General features: G+C 40.3%; 1 protein-coding gene and 1 long non-coding RNA gene across 9 annotated transcripts in view; one reads left to right on the forward strand and one right to left on the reverse strand.

The window, feature by feature from the left end:
* Nucleotides 1-14,664, forward strand: part of LOC146393741 (uncharacterized) — a 23,725-nt gene extending 9,061 nt beyond the window's left edge. The window contains exon 3 of the long non-coding RNA XR_014800714.1: nt 14,574-14,664. This is a non-coding gene — a long non-coding RNA (uncharacterized LOC146393741). The remainder of the gene's footprint in view (nt 1-14,573) is intronic.
* nfat5b (nuclear factor of activated T cells 5b) overlaps nt 1-23,291 on the reverse strand; it is a 44,430-nt gene that overhangs the window by 7,773 nt on the left and 13,366 nt on the right. For 2 of the 8 annotated variants that reach the window (XM_084934051.1, XM_084934040.1), the window contains exons 2-11: nt 14,636-14,761; nt 6,779-7,385; nt 5,577-5,763; nt 4,299-4,489; nt 3,992-4,164; nt 2,683-2,817; nt 2,543-2,595; nt 1,118-1,250; nt 373-447; nt 158-222 (exon numbers count right to left, since the gene is read on the reverse strand). In XM_084934051.1, the coding sequence (XP_084790177.1) occupies nt 158-222; nt 373-447; nt 1,118-1,250; nt 2,543-2,595; nt 2,683-2,817; nt 3,992-4,164; nt 4,299-4,489; nt 5,577-5,763; nt 6,779-7,385; nt 14,636-14,761 (1,745 nt within the window). Of the gene's footprint in view, nt 1-157; nt 253-372; nt 448-1,117; nt 1,251-2,542; nt 2,596-2,682; nt 2,818-3,991; nt 4,165-4,298; nt 4,490-5,576; nt 5,764-6,778; nt 7,386-7,902; nt 7,975-14,635; nt 14,762-23,291 lie in introns of those variants that run through there. The other 6 variants (XM_084934033.1, XM_084934026.1, XM_084934059.1 and 3 more) reach the window with 4 other exon arrangements.

Below are 23,291 nucleotides of genomic sequence, written 5' to 3' on the forward strand. Positions count from 1 at the left end.
TCGCTTTGCTTTTCAGTTATGCATCACTGTTATTCTCTTTTTCAAAACACAGAATACTAACTTTATGCTTTATTTCAGGGACAATAAAACATGAACGAACTGAACGACTTGACTTTAAAACAAATTATGAAAGCAACATATAAGATAAAAGCTTCACCTTAAATACTCCTGAAGACTGAAGGTTGCTTGTCACCTCCATTGGAGTGACATCTTCTCTCTTTACTAAAGACAACAAAGGCATCAGGGATCCATCTACAACCGTACGAGTAGCAAGGATTACATTACATTTTTTTTCCCATATATTCACTTTACTATATATAGGAAACCTTGGTGTCTTTGTTAAAAAAAAAATTGAAATAAATAAAAAATAACCTTTAATTTGCTCATCAAAAGAACACGTCTTCACTGGAGAAGGCAACTCTTTCTTCACAGGAACATCGATTGTTGCTGCAAGTGTCAGCAAAACGACAAAAATCGATGCACAGCAAAAATGTTAGTTAAGTAAAGCTACATATGATGTGAGGGACAGCTAATTAAATTGCTTACTAAATTTTAGTTTAGTTACTTTGTCACACCTTACAGTGTTTTACCCAGAGGACTAAAAGGATATCAAATTAACTAGTAAAGAGACAATTTAAAAGGTAATGACTGCTAAAACTAACAATGACAATATATTGATATACTCAACAAAGAAGTGATGTAAGTCTTATGACTACTGTACACAAGAAAATTCATAAAAGCGTAATTATATATTAAAACAAAAAAGTTTTTAAGGCCCAATCACACAGGCCAATAGACTGGTTTGCAAACCCCTGGCAACCATCGGTCACCAGGAAAAGAATGTGTATTCCTCAAGGCCAAACACCTAGAGAATGAAAATTTGGCCTGTGTGTCTGGGGTGTTAAATACAATCCAGCTTTATTTTCTAACTAGGTTGGTCTGCTTTGGTACCAGTCAGTAAATCTAATCAGCCATGTGTGAGAAATGACCCAGTAATCTGAAGGCTACATGCAAGGTTACCAGAATCCCGATTACATTTTCATGGTCATTTTTCTATCAGCCGATTGTAAAAAGGACACACTTTATGTGAATTAGTGTGAAACGGATTCAAACAAACCTGGATCTGGAGTGTAAGTAAATGGCTGAACGTCATGGGATCTCCCAGCATTCGTCACCACGTAGATTCCTACACACACTTTAGATGTGATGACTTGGTTCTGGTAGGGAGGAACCTTTACTATCAGGTGATTCTTTGGGATGATAAACAAAAAAAAAATCATCAGCAAACGTGACTACAACAATAAGATTGCCCAACTTCAGCATTCTGCTATAGAGATTTCTATGACACATCAGACATCACAGTGAAACCAAATATAAAGGGGCAATAAATCATATTTCTTACTCTCGCTGTAGACGATGGATTTGCAGCTACCAGATATTGATATTATTTTGCTATTAATATTAATCCTACATGCAGCCCTCCCATTTATCCAGGCTTGGGACCAGCACTTTGAGTCCACTAGCATTCCAGCCTTGACCCTGGGATCTGATTGTGTCTGAGGCGGATGTGTTAGCCACTAACATGCAGCCATGTCAACTAAATATCAATGACAGTAGCACTTCCAGCTACCAGCAGCTGGTGGCGGTAAAACTTGGCTCAATAATGAAGAAGCACAGAAGACCATTAACCGACCAAAGTAATGCCAAATTATCTTTCAAATCATCAAAGCATAGTTAGCCGAGTTGGTTCATTCAATCATGTTTGCCTTTCCAAACAATACACATCACAACTTCAGATAACTGTAAAACTGGTTTATGAGGGTGTCAAGGGCTTAGCAAAATGTGAATACTTTCATTTGGCAGCTGCAGATTCATCGCTCTGGTCATTTCATTTAACAAGAGCAAAGGTTCAGACTGGACTGTTGAGACACACTCAGTAATAGCCTCTAAGATGGAGTGTAATTAGGTCAGAACACAATGAGACTACTCAAACCTTTGAACAGCAGCCATTTAAGATGATTACATCTAAAGCCACTTACCAGTCTGAAATGGCTGCATCTATCTACTGAGCTCGTTAGCCATTACCATAATTGTTTGTCACAAAAAAGATTAAAAATATCAGCACGGTGGCATGGTGGTTAGCACTGTTGCTGCACAGCAAGAAGGTCCTGAGTTCAATTCCAACATCAGGCCGGGGTCTTTCTGTGTGGAGTTTGCATGTTCTCCCCGTGTTTGCGTGGGTTCCCTCCGGGTACTCCGGCTTCCTCCAACCGTCCAAAGACATGCAGCTTGTGGGAATAGGTTAATTGGATAATCCAAATTGTCACTAGGTGTGAATGTGCGAATGAATGTGAGTGCGAATGGTTGTCTGTCCCTGTGTGTTGGCCCTGCGACAGACTGGCGACCTGTCAAGGGTGTACCCTGCCTCTCGCCCTATGACAGCTGGGATAGGCTCCAGCGCCCCCCGCGACCCTGAAAAGGATAAGCGGAAGCGAATGGATGGATGGATGGAAGATTAAAAATAAATAAAAAAAAAACACACCTGGTGAAAAAGCTCCATGTCAATTTCAGCCTCTGCCTTCCATGACTTCTCATCTGAAACACAGAAACGATGTAAAGCATCAACCAGGGAAATGACCTCACCTATAATAACCATGCAAAACATAAAGCTTTACTACTGACCAGAGGCATTCTCGTGAAATATGACTTTGGTGTCTTTAAGAAAGTTTTTTCCAATGATGAAGACCTCCTCTCCACCCCTCACTGAACAGCTGTGCAGTGACTTTTTCAGTATTTCAGGCACTCCTGCTGGCTGGGCTGTAAACACAGCAGATACACGTCATGCATTTATGTTTTAAAGTTTTATTTATACGTGCAACCCAGGCAGAAATAAAATGAAATCTAACAGTAACAGCAAAGAAATTCATGCTGAAAGGACTGAAGCAGTGATTCAAAAAACTAATATGAAAACAAAAATTTGTAAAGTAGATTGGCAGCTTTGTTTTGCCTTTTCAAATTAAAACTTTCAGTAAATTTAAATATTTCAAAGATATTTTATCAAAAATGAAAAACTGATCACCAAGTATTGAGAAAACTATAAATGCAAATGCTTAACATACCCTTTACCTTCAACATTGATTTTGGTGGGCATTGTCTACTGTACACCGCACCCATATCGTGTGGATATGGGTACACACACACACACACACACTTCTGACTTCAAAGGATATTATTAATCATGTCAACCTTAAGCATAACCATTACTTTCTCAGATCTAACCCAATCTTATAACTACCTCGTCGGGTCACGAGTTACAGTCTCCATAATATGACTGTATAAACAGATTTAAGTCCCCATGATATGAGTAATATCCGCCCCCACACACGCACACGTACAGACATGCACACACACTAAGATGCCAAGCAGGATTACTGTTTTTTCTTGTTTCGTGGAAAGATATTTCCCTGGGTTGTATGCTGGCTCCGTGTAAACAATAGAAGTTCACACACCTATTGTTTCATCCTTGCCCTCTCTTTCTCCCCTGCCACTCTCAGAGCAAATTCTCCCAAATCCACTGACACAGATATTTTCTTACGGCCCTAAGCGTCTTTCCTGTTTATGAAAACAACCACACCTTTGTACTGTAGGCATTATTAAACAACTCAGTCTAATGGGATCTTTGTCTCCTTCCTCTCCAAATGTTGATATCAGAAGACAATAGTCTCCTGACCTCTGACTCTAAAAATGGAGAAACAGGAGCTGAAAAAAAAATCAGTTTACAGTATTATAGTCATTATTAACAAGCATGTTACAGGTCAGCTACCCATTTTCGCACACTTAACCTGTCATAACTACATGAATATCGTAAATAGTACCTTGTAATTAAACCTTGCTGGATAATTTTCTGCACAAAGTTTTTTTAAGTGGTTTAACTAGTATACCGACTTCACAACATAGTATTTCCAGTCAAAGTATGAGAAAAATGACTTACTACACAGGATTGGAGATGAGGGAGTCTGTAGTGTAAGCACTGAACCATCTGGACGGGGGATGTTGACCCGAAACACGAGCCGAGCACGTGTGCTCTTCTTCTTTGATCCGGCCACCCCAATGCGAGCCTCTACATCAGCGTTGCGGAGCTTCAGGATCCCAACACAGTCCACCCTGCAGTGAGGGGCAGTGTTAACTTGGGTTTACTTGCTCTCAAGAGGATTTTGGCAATTATAAGGAAATATTCTTAGTTGGACTAACAACTATCACTAAAATGACACAATTTCAGTTTTAAGAAAAGCACGTACGCTAGGGTCATGTTGGAGCTTGGATCCAGGGACACTTCGATAACAGTTGTGCCTTCAATATCAACCTCCTTGCAGGCTGTGGTGTTGCGACCAGTAACCCTGCAGGCTTGGTAAAACCCATGAGGCTTCACGCGGCCGGCATCGGTGCCAACGAACACCTGCAAAACCACTGGCTCACTCACTCCCTCCAACTGTGCAAGGCAAAAACAGATGAGCAATCAAACGGAGCTCATTGTAGATCTGCTGTGTCATAACATTTTCATACAAAACTATGGAGTGTAAGTATGAACTGCTTATTTCTGAAACTTCTGTGCTAATAATGAGCTCCCAGTTTACACTATTCCATCATATAATGCCCAATCAGTTCTGTGCATTCAGCTGAACTTGTGCATCTTCACCTACCTGCCCTGACATTGATGGTGTCAATGTCTTGCTCAAGGACATTGTTGGCTTAATTTATTATTGGATTCTGCTTTCAGATGGAAATCGGTCAGCTTTAGTTCTTTATGGCTTTGGTGATTGTTTTATCAGTTTGGATTCATCTGTCATTTCTGGGCTCTGGCTGCCTTGTGACCATCTCCAGAACCTGGGCAAATGAATGATCAAACACAAGACAATGTGCCTGTTCTGACTAACGTCTGCTTTTGAAGTCGGTTAACTACAGTTACAGCTTTAGTCTGAGCGAGTACATAAAATTAAATTCCTTTTTCATCAAGCTACAGCTCCTTAAAGCTTAGGTCCCTGTTTTCACACATGAACTCAAGTGAAAGTTGGATTCCTGATAAGTGACTGACAGTCTGAAGGAGCTGATTTCCTCATCCAACTTCCTCGTTTGTGAACAGCAGTGAGAACTAACAGTCTCATGAAATATTACAGACTCTGACACTTCGTTTTATCCTCCCAAGGACATAGATATCCACTTGAACGCAAGTGGAACACTTCACAAAATCATTGTCAGTGAACACAGTCCAGACCCATCACTTGGAGAAAACATTTGATATACGTAAAACACAAGAGGCCTATCTGTTAGGAGGCTCAAATGAAAATTGAGGGACCATTTTGCTTTCAAAATGACAGCAACTTGTCTTCTCAGTTCAATACAGTATTGTTAAAAAGAAAAAGTTGTAGGGAAGCCCAGGAGTGCCCCAACTTCTTTGGAAAATGTTGCAAGTAATAAATTCAATATCAGCAAATACTTTCACCCTATGCTAACGTTAAACACAGGGATGCTAAAGCAGTAGAATTTCAACATTAACTACAGAGGGGTTATACAATTACCTTTATAGTAGGGAAGCCCTGCTGAGTGCGATCCTTCACTGATCCTCTGCTGCCTTCAGTCAGATAGCGGGCTCGGTGTTGGGTCTCAGGCTGGACGAGGATCTTCAACTCTTTCCCCTCACTTTTTTGTGGGAACTGCATCGAGAGAGTTCCTCCTTTCTGAATAGTAGTCTGAGGTTCATCAGAACTGCAGCAAAGACCAATTTGACAGAGACACGAGCAGATGATCTCTAATTCTAACGTTTTCATGTAGCCTATGATGGATTAAAAAGTCTTCAACTTAATCCATGCAAGTGTTTGCAGCAATGTTAGGTTCAGAACCCCAGTTTAAATAAAAAGAACCCTAACAGTATTATATATCTGTATGCAATTGGCTGGGGTTTGCTGCAGTACATAGCTCTCAGTCACAACAGTGAAACTGCTCTGAAGTTGCCATGGTGCTCTAAGCAATGCAGAGTTCAGAGGGTGTCCATCAACCAAACATTTTCTATCCCCAGCTCCTAAAACGTTCAGCCTTATCTGTTTATTTAATCTGCTCTGCTTATCCTAGGTCTTTGAGAAGGGCTCTGTGATTCACTGTGGCTGACCATTGTTTGTACTTCAGTATCCTGCCCCTCCCTCCCCTCTGATCTAACCGCTCTCCTTCAGTCAAAGTGTGGTGGGAAATTTAGAGCCAGATCAGTTTGGTAAAGATTTCCATCTGTCGGTGTGTGCCAACGTATCATTTCATGATACTACCTCCTTCTACAATAACGATGAGGGCTGAGCAAAATTATTAAAACGGGTCTTTAAAGTTATAGTCAGAGAAAGGCTGAGTACCCAAGTAACTACTAAAGGGCTGGTGCAACTATCAAAGGAAACTATTAAATGAACAAAAAGTTAGCTAACAAGTGAGTCAACAATGTCCTAAATCAATGTGTTTTCTTTACTTACTGATAATGTAACATCATTTATTTCGAAATCAATTCTATTTATATAGTGCCAAATCACAATAACAGTTGCCTCAAGGTGCTACAATAGTACAGAAAAAACAGAAAACCCCAACAATGATATGACCCCCATGAGCAATCGCTTTGGCAACAGTGGGAAGGAAAAACTCCCTTTAATCGGGAAGAAACCACTGGAAATATTTTTGACAACTCCATGAAATGTCGAGAGGCATGTGACAAATTTCTGGTGATCATAATACAAAAAGTACAAACCTTCCTTTATGTCCTCCCTTGCTGTCAGGGCCTAGCTGCGACAGGACAAAGTGCGGGCCTTTGGCACTGTCTGCATCAAACACATCCATGCTGCCCTCCCCTGGCGGCGCCGTCTTAGGGCCAGGCCTTTGACGGGGGGTACGTTTGCGGGACTTCCGTGGCACCTCTGTGTTGTCATTGTATGACAACGTGCTCGTCACACTGAAGTTGGACAGAGATTCATCCATCCAGATGCTGTTACTTTGCTCTGTATCCTGGGTCCCATCGTCTTGGCAGGACATTCGGCTGTCATCAAACAAATCTTCTGGAGGTGGCGAGATGTTCAGTACGGTGCGACGCTTTGATGGAGTCAGTGGGTGATGCAGTGGGCCTTCCTGGGTTGTTACACCTTTTCCTCCTGCTAGCTCGCCGCTGCCCCTGCCGTTACCATTTCCACGTTCTGCTCCAGCAGCCTCTGGTACCACTTTGGTACTCCTGGTGTCGTCTGGATCAACATTACTGGCTTTAACTGGTTTCTGGTCATTGGTTAGATTACTGGAATGCATGGTGGAGCTGGAAGAGGTGGAAAAAGCACTGCGAGGGCCTTCCATGGTCAGAGAAGAGGCATCTACAGTGCAAATAATTAGATAGTTAATACAGGCATCTCAACTAATGTTGGCTAGTAGTCCCAATTTTACAGCAAAATAGTTTTTTTTCTCTGTTTTAATTTTTTTGTTGCTGATTTTATTAAGTTTTTTTTTTTTATATGTTGTCATCCAAAAAAGAAACTGTGTTGTTACTAGATCTTACATATAAATATGCATCTGATTCTGATGAAGTTATAAATGTGGAGTATTTGTAGCACAGTGGAGGTGTTATGTCAAGAAGACTAAAAACGAAGACAAAGGTTGAGCAGGCCACTATATTTTATTTCAATGTACTGTAATCAACTTCAAAAACAAACAGAAATTCATTATTGCTAGCATTTTGTGCATGCTCAAATAAAAATCTCAACAATGATAATATTGTACAATATGAGGCATGCCAATTATGGGAACTTTTCGTTTATTTATATCTTGCTTTCTATCAGTGTTCATTTTGGGGACTGAGCGTAGCCGCTGAGACAAAATAAACAAGCTTCTGACCTAGGAAGCAGAGAACTGCAGACCATTTTCTGCATATAAAATGCAGACACTCCCTGCTTCATAGGGAACTTCCTGGAATATAAAAATGAGACAGCGAATAAGCAATAAAAGCTGAACAGTAAAAAAACGTATTCAGATTTTATTAAAAAGAAGAGAAAAAAAAAAGAAATCAATAGAACAGGGAAATTTGTTTGGCAAAAATAATGTTGCTTCAACATGCTTATATACACTGATCAGCCATAACATTGAAACCACCAACATAACAAGGAATACAGTGGTAAATGTGAGGGGAGTGGGACACGTTAGGCAGAAAGTTCTTGGAGCAGACGTGTTAGAAGTGAAGGAAACGGGCAAGCACAAGGAACTGAGTGATTTAATGCAGTGGCCATCCTGTCCCATGTCTCTGGTACAGTGTGCACATAAGCACATAAGCAGGATCGTGAGTCCTGTTGACGGTTGGGTGTGTGCACCTCTTTCACCTGGTAGCAGCAGGACGCACTATGGAAAAACGGCAAGCCACCAGAGGCAGTGTGACACTCCAGAGAATACTAGCTCCTAACAATCTTGTGTATTGTTACGTTGATGCATGTCACCTTTGTAGACACTCCAGCAGACCATGCAAACGCATTCACTGTATTTCAGCTTCCACCAGGAGAATTGACACTGCAAATGTGCTCTGGAATGGTTTGAGAAGCAAAAACAGATCAAGGTGTGGCCTGAAAATTTCCCACATCACAATCTCAGTGACGAAGGATATGAAAGAAAGAAAAAAATAGCGTGATCTACAGATCACGACAACGAAGGCTCTGCTGCTGACATCTTGGTGCCTGGAGGACACCTTTAGAGGTTTTGCAGAGCTATCGTATTTGGCAAGCGGTTTTAATGTTGTGGCTGGTTGGTGCACACTGTTATTTCAAAAGGATTCAAAAGAGTTTAAAATGAACTATATAAAGAGTGTGGGAAAAGGATGGTTAAATGGTATGGCGTTATTATTGTGCCACTATTCTGAGCGCACGTAACAAAATTCATTCCTGCGTGCAAAAAATGTATTTCAGTGTTTGCTATTATCCCCACACACACACACACACACAAACACAATAGCAGCCCCTCTCGCTCAGTTTTTGCATTTGCGCTCGCTCGCAATGTATTGCTCGCGCTCTCAACATTTCTGCCTGTGCGCGCTCAACTCTTTCTCTACACCGTTATATTTGTGCCACAAAACCAGCCAATCGCAGACTTGGATGCAAAAAAAATCTGTTTGGCTGTTCTGGACTCCAATCAGCTCGAAATGACGAAATGCAATATCCCAGAATCCATTGCGTCCAAAACTCAAACGAGGCAGTGGCGGAGGAGCACAGAGTGGCGGAGTTTGAAATATTACTCTTTCTGGGTCACAAAATAAACTTTTAAGATATTTTCATGCGAGAATGGTGCTGTGTAAACTTCAAATACCTGCTCGATTCATCAAGACATCACATATTTGCATAAGTGCTCTGCTGTTTTCGGAGACGCCTGTTACCCACCAGCTGACCGCATAGCTGGACTGGCCATTGGGCATACTGGGCATTTGCCCGGTGGGCCGATGATGATTTTTCATTTTTATGTTTGTTTGTTTTTGTAACGGATAAACAATGAAAGGTGGTGGATTAGCCAATTGGTCATGATCAACTCTGGGCTGGACCAATTACAATACATCTGTATTGAAGGGAAAAGGAACGCAATAAGTCCCGTACTTTAGCTAGAATGAAAAAAAAGACACAAAGCTGGAGTTATTCTGTCTTTACGTTGCACAGCTGCCTCTTCTCCCCTCATTCTCTCTCCCTCCCTCTCCTGTTGCTACTTCAATCATGAAACTGATCAATGATCAGCTGATCCTCTCTCTTGTTTGTTTATCTCCCACTTCGCGCCAGAAACAGGAAACCAGCGGATGTTGCGCTAAACAACAGCAGCAGCACGTTCAAGCTTGATCAGCTGTTGTTAGAATTTATTTAAAATTAATTTCTAGTATCAGCTGATGTTTGCTGGAGCCACAGCCGTAAAAGCTACTGCTCATGATATCGGTTTGGAAACATGAAGGTGATACAAATCATACATATATACCAATAAGACAGTGTACATCACTGTCACAACAGCGTTTGTTTTAGTTCAAAGGCTTTATGGTTTTTCATATAATATCTGGTGGTGTAGTCTGTGATTTTTTTGTCACTTCAGCCTTATATATTATGTTTAACCCGAGTGACCACCCGGTCAGCTGGTGGGTAACAGGCATCTCCGAAAACGTTAGAGCACTTATGCAAATATGTGATGTCTTGATAAATCGAGCAGGTATTTGAAGTTTACACAGCACCATTCTCGCATGAAAATATCTTAAAAGTTTATTTTGTGACCCAGAAAGAGTAATATTTCAAACTCCGCCACTCTGTGTTCCTCCGCCACTGCCTCGTTTGAGTTTTGGACGAAATGGATTCTGGGATATTGCATTTCGTCACTTCAAGCTGATTGGAGACCAGAACAGCCAAACTTCAAATACCTGCTCGATTTATCAAGACATCACATATTTGCATAAGTGCTCTAACGTTTTCGGAGATGCCTGTTACCCACCAGCTGACCGGGTGGTCACTCGGGTTAAACATAATATATAAGGCTGAAGTGACAAAAAAATCACAGACTACACCACCAGGTATTATAGGAAAAACCATAAAGCCTTTGAACTAAAACAAACGCTGTTGTGACAGTGATGTACACTGTCTTATTGGTATATATGTATGATTTGTATCACCTTCATGTTTCCAAACCGATATCATGAGCAGCAGCTTTTACGGCTGTGGCTCCAGCAAACATCAGCTGATACTAGAAATTAATTTTAAATAAATTCTAACAACAGCTGATCAAGCTTGAACGTGCTGCTGCTGTTGTTTAGCGCAACATCCGCTGGTTTCCTGTTTCTGGCGCGAAGTGGGAGATAAACAAACAAGAGAGAGGATCAGCTGATCATTGATCAGTTTCATGATTGAAGTAGCAACAGGAGAGGGAGGGAGAGAGAATGAGGGGAGAAGAGGCAGCTGTGCAACGTAAAGACAGAATAACTCCAGCTTTGTGTCTTTTTTTTCATTCTAGCTAAAGTACGGGACTTATTGCGTTCCTTTTCCCTTCAATACAGATGTATTGTAATTGGTCCAGCCCAGAGTTGATCATGACCAATTGGCTAATCCACCACCTTTCATTGTTTATCCGTTACAAAAACAAACAAACATAAAAATGAAAAATCATCATCGGCCCACCGGGCAAATGCCCGGGATGCCCAATGGCCAGTCCAGCTATGCGGTCAGCTGGTGGGTAACAGGCGTCTCCGAAAACATCAGAGCACTTATGCAAATATGTGATGTCTTGATGAATCGAGCAGGTATTTGAAGTTTACACAGCACCATTCTCGCATGAAAATATCTTAAAAGTTTATTTTGTGACCCAGAAAGAGTAATATTTCAAACTTCGCCACTCTGTGTTCCTCCGCCACTGCCTCGTTTGAGTTTTGGACGAAATGGATTCTGGGATATTGCATTTCGTCACTTCAAGCTGATTGGAGACCAGAACAGCCAATCAGATTTTTTTGCATCCAAGTCTGCGATTGGCTGGTTTTGTGGCACAAATATAACGGTGTAGAGAAAATGTTGAGAGCGCGAGCAACACAGTGCGAGCGAGCGCAAATGCAAAAACTGAGCGAGAGGGGCTGCTATTGTGTGTGTGTGTGTGTGTGTGTGTGTGTGTGTGTGTGTGGATAATAGCAAACACTGAAATACATTTTTTGCACGCAGGAATGAATTTTGTTTACTCAAATTCAGCTTGTCTTCGCTCAAAATAAATTTCTCCTCAAAATACAACACTTGCACCTGCAAACTTTTTTTTACGTGCGCTCAATTTTTTTTTACGTGCGCTCAGAATAGTGGCACAAAAATAACGCCATAAAATGGCAGATTATAAACAAAGAGTTACACTGGTCTTGACATTGTTGACGTTTGGATGAATCATTGGTTTACAAGAAAAAAAAAAGTGATGGAAGAAAAAAAAAGAGCGCATTCAACGCATGAAGATAGTGTCATTTTGAGCAAGTATCATGAGACAAAAACACATATGATCAGAAACCACAATACAGAATTGGCAACAAACAAAGTAGAGCAAATGATTAATACTTCAAACAACAAATTTTTTCTCCAAACAACCAGGAAAACATCAGAACTATGGCTGTTTCTCGCAGGACATCATGCACAAATTGCTTGATAGTAGTCCCCCATATTGGACGTGAGACAACTACATGTCGCGCTGGGGGTCGGGGTTGTATTCTTTGACTGGCTGGTGAGGTGAAATCAGTCAGAAAGAGGCTGCTTCACCAAAAACCTCTTTGTGATTGCATTGTTCACTATCAGATAGCAGTGGCTGCCTGTAGCTTGCATGGACGATGCCGACTTGTCTTCAGATGCTTGCTAACTACTCAAGTGAAATTTATTTGCATAGCCCTGTTCAGACACCAGAATGCTTTACAGAGGGACATTTAAAACTTTTAAACATATCACCTTATGACACGTGTACAGTCGATCCTAGGAATGTAAAGGCAATAATCAGAAGTTAAAAAACAAACAAACAAACAAACTTCACAGATGTCTTCCTACTTTTATCTGGCACAATAAAGTCTACTACAGATGTAACAGGCAGGCATTTGCAGTGACAAATTGTAGGAAAACTTGAAAAAGTGTAACGACAATGGAAAACGTTCTTTCTAAGCAAAAAGCTTTACCCTGGCACTGGAGCCAAAACATTTCAAAAGGTACAAGTTTTACTTTGAATGCAAAAGGTCTCCATGTCTGGTTGGTTTTGCACTTTTCAGAGTTTCACTACCGCTTGTAGAACAGCCAGTGAGTGTCTGTAAAAAAAATTTAGTCTGTTCCATGCAAACTTTAGGCGACCATGGCAATCTGTCACCAACCAAAGCAATTGCAAGGTGGTTTATGCCAATTAGTCAAGGAACCCCAAAATTTCACAAGTGATGGGAAAAGACCACGGGATGTTTAGCTGGTCTCTAGGCCTGTGTGACTGGGATCTTATTCACTTGACCTAATATTGTCACATGTCCAAAATGGTAAACAATTTAATGTCAAATGGTTAGCAGACATGTGACTGCAAAACATCAATAGGTACGAATTTATCAATGAATTATTTGGTCTACATCAGTGGTGGGGAACTCCAGACCTCAAGGGCCGGTGTCATGCAGGTTTTAGATGTGTCCCTGATCCGACACAGCTGAGTTAAATGGCTTGAAGTTCTCCAGAGCTCTGGTACTGAACCAATCATTTGATTCAGGATAATATCTAAATGGGATAATATCTAAATATCTACCAGGAGTGGGGAACTCCAGGCCTTGAGGCCCAGAGTTGCCCACCCCTGCTCTACACGAATTGCTTGTGGAAGCAGTGACCTGTGACTGGTATTTAAAAAAAAAAAAAAAATCAAAAGTAGGCAGGACAGGAAAGTATTTATAAAAACCAAAAAAGGGGGTAAAAAGCCTGGGTCAGGCAATGAATAGAACCTACCATAAAGTCTGTATCATAGCAGTCTGTACTGTCAAAGTCCCATGCATGCAAAAGTGACTGACTTGATTTTGGAGTCTGGAGCTCCTGGACTGAGCCTACCTTGCTTGCATTATTACCCCTAAGTGTTCATCTCTCCTCGAATAACTACTGGAACAGTCACTTAAAAGTCTCAGGTCAGCTGAAACATTTGAATAACTTCAAATATCAAGTGAACATAGAACACCAAGTTAAAACATCAAAAGATAAATTAGAAAAAATAAAATAAAATCAGTGACACAGCACTTTTTGCTGTTTCTTTGTTTTTAGAAGCACATGCTGAGATTTTTAATTAATCTCTAGAATCTTTGCAAAACTCTCATGTGTTAATTTCCACCATGAAACCATAAACCCAACTGCAACAATGGCGGGTAAAAGATATGCTTATCTTCACACATTCAACAATCTGTGGCTCACCCTCCGATCCGGATCTAAATCTGGAGCTCTCAACAAGCTAACAGTCCTCAAAAAAATGGGCAACTTTTACTTGTGTAGGAAATAGTCATTAGCTGTTCATTTATACTGGACTTCCGTGTTGGTCTATTAAGAAGATTTTCTTCTGTAAATAATAGCTCCACCTTGGAACTGCAGAATGGTCAACAAGGTGATTACAGCCATTCAAAGCTTCTTAATTCTCTGGAAAAAAAGGCTAAGAAAAAAAAATGGGTAAGTAGATTTAGTCTGTGGGGTAATGAATAACAGGCCTTTGCCGGGGCCTCATATTCTTATGGTGTACAATTGTTCTACTCTGCAGTTTAATTACCATTATGCACTAATATCATTGTCTTAAAACATGTGCATAAACCATATTTCTAAACTGTTGCTACAAGAGACCACAACATATAGTACATAGCAACGTGAGTACAGGCAGCTAGCTATGTTCAGCTGCCATTAACTTCCCTCACCAGCCTTTTATTACTGTTTGTTTTGTTTTTTTTCCTTCACGTGAGAATCACAGAGGAGCACGATGGTTGCCTGACTGGCTTTCTTGCCACATGCAGGTGTTTGTTTGCCTGAAGGTACAGACTGTAACATGAGTTGTACTTTTTTCAGGGTGGGGCATGATCAGTCCTGCTTGCAGAGGAGAAATAAGGATAAGAGAAGCAGGATCCTACCTGATGCTAGAGAAGCTGAAGGGAGAGGCCCTGCCTCTCCGCCGCTCTTTTGACTCATGACTTTTGGGCTTTGCTGAGTGGATGAAGGCAACTGCAGCTCTCTGGGAAGAAGGTCATACACTGACTCTGTTGTGAAAGGAGGGGGGAACCAATAAAAGCGACAGTAAGGTGACAGATTTACAGGATCTCAACAGCTTTTGTTGAGCACCATCAAATGTGTCAGCTCCATGACCGAGTTGTAAACGGGAAACCTGAAAGTGATTAAACCTTTTTGGTTTTGGCTCATACGTTCTTCTGAAATTATATAATTACACAGCAATGTCATATCACCACTCTTACACAGTTATAAGAACCACCATGACCTTGTTGGCAATGACTCCAACACAATGACACACAAATACCCATGATACAAAGCTAGGGCTATTGGAACAATGCACTGGAACATATTTCACCATCAGTTCTGATGCCAAACGCGTCTTCACCTTTTCACTAAAGCCAAAGCCTGTCGCAGGCTGCAAGTATGAATAGTCATGCCACACCTTTCACCCAATTTGCTGACAGACTAAAAATTCAAGGGGAATTCAAAGCTATATAATGTGACTGACATTAGATGGAAATGTATGTAAAGAATCTTTGCATATCAGAAAAGCAGCATCATGGTTTTTAAAAGATTTACTAATTTATCACGTATCTTCTGTAAAACTACTGATGTCACAACAGACAGATAAAAATAGCATAGCTGCAGCCAATGCAAAGATATTATCTAATTTACCACATTCTTCTTGCTTGTTAAAGCCTGGCGGCTGCATTAGCTATGATGCAACACGCTACTAACAGTCCAGCCAGAGATTCAGGTGTGTTCTGTTATACTACAGAAGGCACTAATGTTGCCTCGGGCTAATGGCTGTAAACAGAGATGATAGGTCGCCACAGGGGTCATGGAAGTTCACTCTCTTTTAACACCTCTCCCTTTTTCAACTAGCAACTTGTAGTGTTTAAATGACCTCATTTGAGGTAATTTAGCACATTTCTTACTGACACAGGAGCCTTTATCCACCATGTTTTCACATATAAGCAACAGCACTCCAACACTGTATTATAACATGAAAAAAATGATGCCATCGTTGAAGTTCATCATTAAAGTTGCTGCAAAATATGAATAATAATAAAAATCAATACAGGCAAGAAAATAAAGAAGAAATTGGAAAGACATCTAATGTGTCAACTAAAGATGAGAGAATCACTACAGTCATGAAAAGAAAACAAAAAAACAAGTGAGAAAATGCCAAGAAATTAGGTTGTGATGATGACATCCATCGAGGATGAAATGATGCCCATTTTCACTCAAGACTATGTGTGAAATATCTGGAACTTTTAAAAATTTCTCTAAAAGTATGTTTCATAAAGGTGGGAGGTAAATTAAGCCATCATTACTTTCAATATAAAGACATTTGTTTACATTTACGAGACAGCAGGACTTTGATTATTTGTGCTCACAGTCTGAGGCAGTTCATTTGTTTGCAGCACACAAACAAATTCAGGTAAGAAAATTTGTGAGTGAAACTTTTGTACGCACAGTTTAAGCACAGATTTGTTTGTATGCACTTTATGCATACACCCATTGCCCCCTACTATACAGCATCCAAAACTGAAAGCTGCATATTTTTTCCCAGAGGACGGTCGGTAGAATCATATATCTGAACTAGTTAGTTAAGACTCAGAGTACACTTTTGGGAAAACCCAGCAACTTAAGACATATCAAATGCTGTAGCATGCAAAATAAATAGCAGATCTCATTACAGACCAAAAACAGGGTCATACAAAGCCTTTTCTCTCCTCTCTGTGCCCCCTTCTGGGGCAACAGGACATGGAGAAGGGAGAAAGCCTTGGGTCAACAGCATGACAACACTTTTACTAGCAGCCTGATTCATCATCCAAATATTATGGTATGAACTTAGAGCGGCCATTACAGTCGCCTGACTCTCTTCTCTGCCAACTGCCAGCTTTAATTACTTGCAGCTGAGTCCCAGGGTTTGGTGTGTATATCAGATACGTAACCCTCCCATTGTTACCACTCGCTGTGTACAAAAGACAAACCTGGGACATACTGAAACCAGCCCATGCCTCTTCATTCCCAAAGCCCTCCAGCCTCTTACAGCTCGGTTTAGAAGAGCAGGGAATGCTGGTTCCCAGAAAGAGGCTTAAAAGTGGAGCCAACAAACTCCTAACTCCCAGTGAACCACACATACACAGAGGATTCTAGTGTGGTTTTCCTGGGGTTAAAAAAAATTTATTTTTTTGGCTCCGTTCTCCAAACAAAATCAGAGACACACAAACATATCCCACCGCTGCCACAAAAACACTTTCCCTGCCCGTGCATTTACACTTTTAACTTCTTGGGCCTCACTGACTGCACATGCAGCAACATGTGCTCTCAGTGAGCAGCCCTTCCAGTAAACAGATTGCCAACCACACAGACAGAAAATATGTACTCTTCTCTCACAGCAGTAGTGTCGAATCACTGGCTGGCCTGTTCAAAGTGTTTCCACAGTCCCTTGGACTTTTTTAGAGGGCTGAATGAAAATTCTTATTTTGCTGCATGTTTGTTTCCTGACGCACAGACAGAGTGCAGTTCTTTATTTACACGTGACAAAACACTGTCCCTTTCACTCTGAAGATTTAAAAAAAAAAATAAAGCCTTGCTAACTGGGCAATAAACTGTACGGACTCACACACACCACGTGATGTTTTGATTTTACCTTAAGACTACAGCGATGTTGTGCAGTCCGCTGACCACAGAGGAAAACCTCTCATTTTCTGTGATAATCATAACAACCAGAATAATTCACACTGACACATGTGGTTAGTTTTGATCAGTAGCACTCATGCTAACAATGCACTGAAATATGTGTGTATAAAAACTGAACTGACTCACAGCTAAACTAACAAACCACACACACACTCACAATCTGAGTTTCACATCAGGAATTCTGCACAGATCATACTCATCATGCCTTGTGATATGTTTATGTGGCAAGTAGTGCAGACTTAAGATGAAAAAAGAAGAAGAAAGAACTCACCATGTGAATGGTAGGACTTAGAATCCCATTCATTTCCCTCACATTCCTCCTGCTTGCTCTTACTAGCCCTGGCACCTTGGGTGTGGCACTGGTTTTTTAGCCGAGTGACTGATTTAACTCACTTCTGTCCCCCTCCTCCACTCCACCTACATCTCTCCCCGTCTTGTTTACTGTGCTCCAGACCCTTTGCTGCAGTGCATCCTGCTCAACAGGTTAGTGGTATTGTCATGTGGAATCCTGTCATGCAGAAACCGAGCAGTAGTGCAACCTACTTGCTGAAAAATTTCAGGCTCCAAAGACTTTGTGGGATTTCATAAAATGCAATGAGGAGCACAAGCTTAATCGACGGGCAACTGCAGCAAACCATCTACAGCAACCCTGAAATGTTTACAACCGACCTACATGTAGGCTACCAGGGACTCCATAGCAACAGAGATCGAGAGACAACTCTTTTGAGTGTTTGTCTCGCTTCTGAGCCAACATGGAGAAATTAGAAAATAAGCAGTATTATTAAGGCATAAATGAATACAGGTTTATACCTGAGCGATGAAGTTCGAACATATATAAATAAAAATCAGTACGTGGCTTCAGTTTATAACACCGTACTAAAATCTCACTCCATGTTATTGTTACCACCCACTACTAACAGCTAACAGCAATGACCCAGTTTTATACTTACACTGGACATTTTAAAGAAGCTAAAATAGGCAACATGGTTAACGCTAAAGCTACCCAGAGCTTAGAGTAGGGCTGCCACAAACGATTATTTTGATAGTCGACTAGTCACCGATTATTTTTGCGATTAGTCGACTAATCAGATCATCATCCATTGAACGTAAAACGTACAGCTTATTGCACCAGCAGCATCTGCTCTTATATAACTATCATTAACTTACAGCTTTAAGTGTTTAAGGTATGTGCTAACTAAAAATAAAGACAAGATGATAGTTTATTAAAGTTTAATGAAATCTGCAGATTGTTTCTGTGAAATTTAATAAACTCCTTGCTATCTAAAATATAACAGGACACCGGAGTAAATTCTCGAGCATCTCACACTTCTGATAATCAGCTGTCTGCTTGACGTTTATTCAGCTGTGTAAAAACTATAACTTTAATCTCAGCCAAACCGATTTACTCAGGAACAAATAAAATACAAAAAAAAAAGCCAAACGATAACATTTTTAAGTTATCTAAGTGACTTATATATGTTTAACCTGAGTAGCGAAAGACAGCGGTGGGTTTGAAAACGATTTGCCGGGAGTCCGATGTTCTCACCGGACTCTAGTGAGCCTTGCCCCCGGCTAGCTATCGAGCTAGTGAGTAACAGACGTCTCCGAAAACGTCGGAGCGCTTTTGAAAATATGTGGTGTCTTGATAAACTGAGCAGATATTTGAGGTTTACACAGCTACATTCTCGCCTGAAAATATGTTAAACGTTTATTTTGTGACCCAGAAAGAATAATAAGAGTAATATTAAAACTAACTAGCTGCCGCCATTGTTGGAAACTGAGCTGGGCTGCGCTATGAATTCTGGGACACAGCTTCTTCTTCTTCGGGGTTTAACGGCAGCTGGCATCCTTGTACATGCAGTGCTGCCATCTTCTGTTTCAGTCCGTTATTACACTCTTAAATCCTACTACTTAGTCCTGCGTCTTTTGTGATCTTACAAAGCTTCAAACGACGCGTCGACTATTAAATCAGTCGTCGACGATTTTGATAGTCGATGTAATCGTGACTAGTGGACTAATCGTGGCAGCCCTAGCTTAGAGCCAGTCAAAGTCAGCAGTCTCAGTATGAACAGTTAAAGAATCAAAGCAGTTACACAGAACAGACTATATGCAAGTTAGTAGTAACTTGCATATTTTGTGATCTGCTGTATTTGTTTTTATTTGAAAAAAATAAAAAATATGTCAGGCAAACCTTGGTGTACCACAAATCCTTTACAAAAGGTAATTATTTGTACCTCGTGGTGACTTTTTCTTCAAACCAGCACTAGTAATCTTCAACATGTTATCGCACATTGGCTCATATTTCAAAACTGAGAATTATGTTTTTATATTTATGTTATCATTGAAGGCTAAGATTAAGGGGGGGGAGAGACTCAGTTTAACAGCAACACAAAGCACAGGATCAAAAGGAAAATACCAAAGACTTGACCCCAAAAGCCTCTTGGCAAGTTGAACAAAACTTGTCACAGACCTATGCACAATATGAATGTAGCATGTCGGCATATATATGCAGGAATGATGCACGAGTAGACAAGTGCACGCGCATAAGTGAAATAATTTTGCAAGGTTTCCTTCTGCAGTAATAACATGGGAAAAGTCACATGAGCCCAAAATACCACCACCAACAAGATACAGCACATACGTATGAGCCAGATGCAAAACCAGATGCATCTGTCACACTGCATACAGGTGACTGGTATTACATAACCCAAAAATCAAAGTTGTAATTTAAACAAATTCTGCTGCACCTAGCTACATTTACATTGGCATAACAAATTAATCGTTAAATTATTTTTTTTGCCTTTTTTTATTTTAATGGTTGTGGCCCATAGAAAGGAATGTTGTGTTACAATCGCTTCTGACCTGTTTTCATTAACCTCTCTGACAAGCCCACCATTTTTCTCCTGTCATGATCCTGATGCTGTGAAGGCATGTCGAGGCAATGCATTTTGACAGGCTGCCACCACCACTTACTTGTGTAGAGCATAAGCCAATGTGTTCATACTCTTCAATGCTACAATGTATTTGTCCATAAACTTCTCAGAACTCTTGGTTACTGCCACGTATTTAAAAAAAAAATAAAAAAAATAAAAAAAATACAGTGAAGGTAGTACTTGGCTAATTGAGTAATCCCGAATATGACAACCACCCACCCAGTATTAAACCACTTTCCCACGAATAGCAGGGCATACTGTTTTATTAATTACATCACTAGTGGGAAAAAAAAATGCATATTTTCTAATTTATTTCATTTTTGCCAGCATATGAAATCAAATATCCTACTAATAAAAAGTAATGATACATATTTAAAACACATAATCTGGAGGGAACAAAGATGGCATTGTCCCCTGTAGATAACAAGTTCAGATGGAAAAAAAAGTCTAAATTTAAGTAGTAAAAACAGAGTCTTCTATAACATTGTTAAGTTATTATCAAACAAAATAACTTTCATTCTGACAACACACTGTCACTTATTTCTTAAATAATTGCATCATACATGATGACTACAAAACTGTTGAAACAAAGCTTACTGTGATTGATTTTCAACCTACTGCACAATAGCAGGCAGTGTTGGTATTATGTTGGTATTATGGTGCTTAACCACATATTGCATTTGGGAAAAGAAAAAAAAACAACAACACCATCATCATTGTGTTTGGCAGTTTACCTGATGAAGAAACTCAGAAGACTTACCAAAGCACAAGAAGAAACTATTTGTGAAACCACAGTTGTTGCATGTGTGTTTTATGGAGTAATACTAAGCTACAGTCCTGTGAAAAACCAAGTACACCCTCACTGCTTCCATAGGAATTTAGATGCTAAGTAGTAGCCAGGTGCTGACAATCAAATGCACTTGGTTAACTGATCATCAGAAACTGTGAGCACCTTTTTTAAAGCACAAGTTGTAGCAGGTTTTAGGTCTGGAGCATTCAGATGTGTGTTAACAAAATTGGGGGGGGGGACAAGAAAGGATGTTAGCAATGATCTTAGAGAAGCAATTGTTACTGCCGTTAAATCTGGGAAGGGAGGTTTCCAAATAATTTAGGCCATTTTTCTCCAAGTTGACCACAAGTGGAAAACATTCTTTGAACACATGAAACTGAAGAGGAGATTTTTGGCCATAATGCACAGCTCTATGTTTGGCGAAAAACAAACAATATATCAGAACAAACACCTCATACCAACTGTCAAGCACGGTGGTGGAGGCTGATGATTTGGGCTTGGCAGAACTTGCAGTCAACCACAAACTCTTCTGTATACTAAAGTAGTCTAGAGTTAAATGTGAGGCAGAAAACGGGTTATGCAACAGGACAATGATCCCATGCACAGCAGCAAATCTGCAACAGAATGACGGAAAACGGAAAGAATCAATGTAGTCCATCCAAAGTCCAGACCTGAACCACATCGAAATACTGTGCCAGGACCTGACAAGGACCGGGGGAAACGAAAGTAAACAAACCTCAACGAATTTAAGTTGTAAAAATAAGTGCGCCAAAATTCCGACATAGTCACATGAAAGACTGGCAATCTTCCAGAAAATGATTGCTTTATTTAATTGTTGCTAAAGGTGGATCTTAAAGCTACTGAATCACAAGGTGCACTAAGTTTTTCACAAGGCTGCATAATATGTGTAAAGTGCGAAGTGTACAGTGACATATGTAAAAACGCTTTCACACTTACCTGAGTTTGCATGAGATTACATGGAACATAAACCAACTTTTCTCACTTTAACCGTAACTATTTTGTGCCCATCTAACTCTTAAAAAACATTGCTTTTACCCAAATACTTAAAAAGACAAAGTTTCATCTTTCCTCTCAATAGAAATGTAAATTCCCCAACTTTTGTTTCAGGGTATATTGGAAAAGTTGGCCTAAAAAGGAAAAACAATCCGAGTACAAATTTAGAATGTGTGTTTTTAATTAGATGCATCTGAAATAAACAATGTATTCACTTGAGTTATGTCAACATTTTCTATTTTGACCATCACCTCGTCCTTGTCACGTTTTTGAAAAGAAAAAAAATCTTACAGACTGTTCTTTCCACACAGCGATCTAACAAAGTAAAAGTCAGTGAAGCCTTGAAGCGGGTCAAGTTATTTGTGTCACACCAGGTTCAGCATTTGTGGCATGTAGCCCTTTTATCCCAGCTAATCCTGAAGCAACCAGGAACAACCTCCATGCGTCATCAAAAAAAAGCCCACTGAGTCTCTATGAGGGCCAAACCACACATCCACAAGTCATCTTTGAAAGCAAGGTAGGTCAATTATCATATTTATTATCTAAACCAGGGGTAGGCAACTCCAGGCCTCGAGTGCCGGTGTCCTGCAGGTTTTAGATCGCACCCTGGGTTAACACACCTGAATCAAATGATTAGTTCATTACCAGGCCTCTGGAGAACTTCAAGAAATGCTGAGGAGTCATTTAGCCCTTTAAATCAGCTGTGATGGATCATGGACACATCTAAAACCTCCAGGACACCGGCACTCGAGGCCTGGAGTTGCCTACCCCTGATCTAAACGGTACCACAATGGAGTCTGTTTTACTGTCAGCAGATACTACTGGAAAAGAAAATAGTGACAATCTGACTGAACTTAATGCTCTTAAACCCATCTACCTTTAGCTCTGTGCTTACCAGTGGACCCAAAAGACAAAATGGTCATTCAACTTAACCTGAAAGCTTGACTTCAAAAAGCAGTGGAATTCAAACTATTTGCAGTGGACGGCTCACACAAAGGCTGGCAAGTACAGCATGGTCAGCTTTGAAAGCAAGGCTGTCACAATATAAGATTCTTACCATTGTGTTTGCCACATTTAACCTAAACCTCGTCACACCTTGTTTTTAAACAA

Source organism: Perissodus microlepis, chromosome 1 (assembly GCF_051167445.1).
Source record: "Perissodus microlepis isolate ML-2025 ecotype Zambia chromosome 1, ASM5116744v1, whole genome shotgun sequence".
Lineage (NCBI taxonomy): Eukaryota > Metazoa > Chordata > Actinopteri > Cichliformes > Cichlidae > Perissodus > Perissodus microlepis.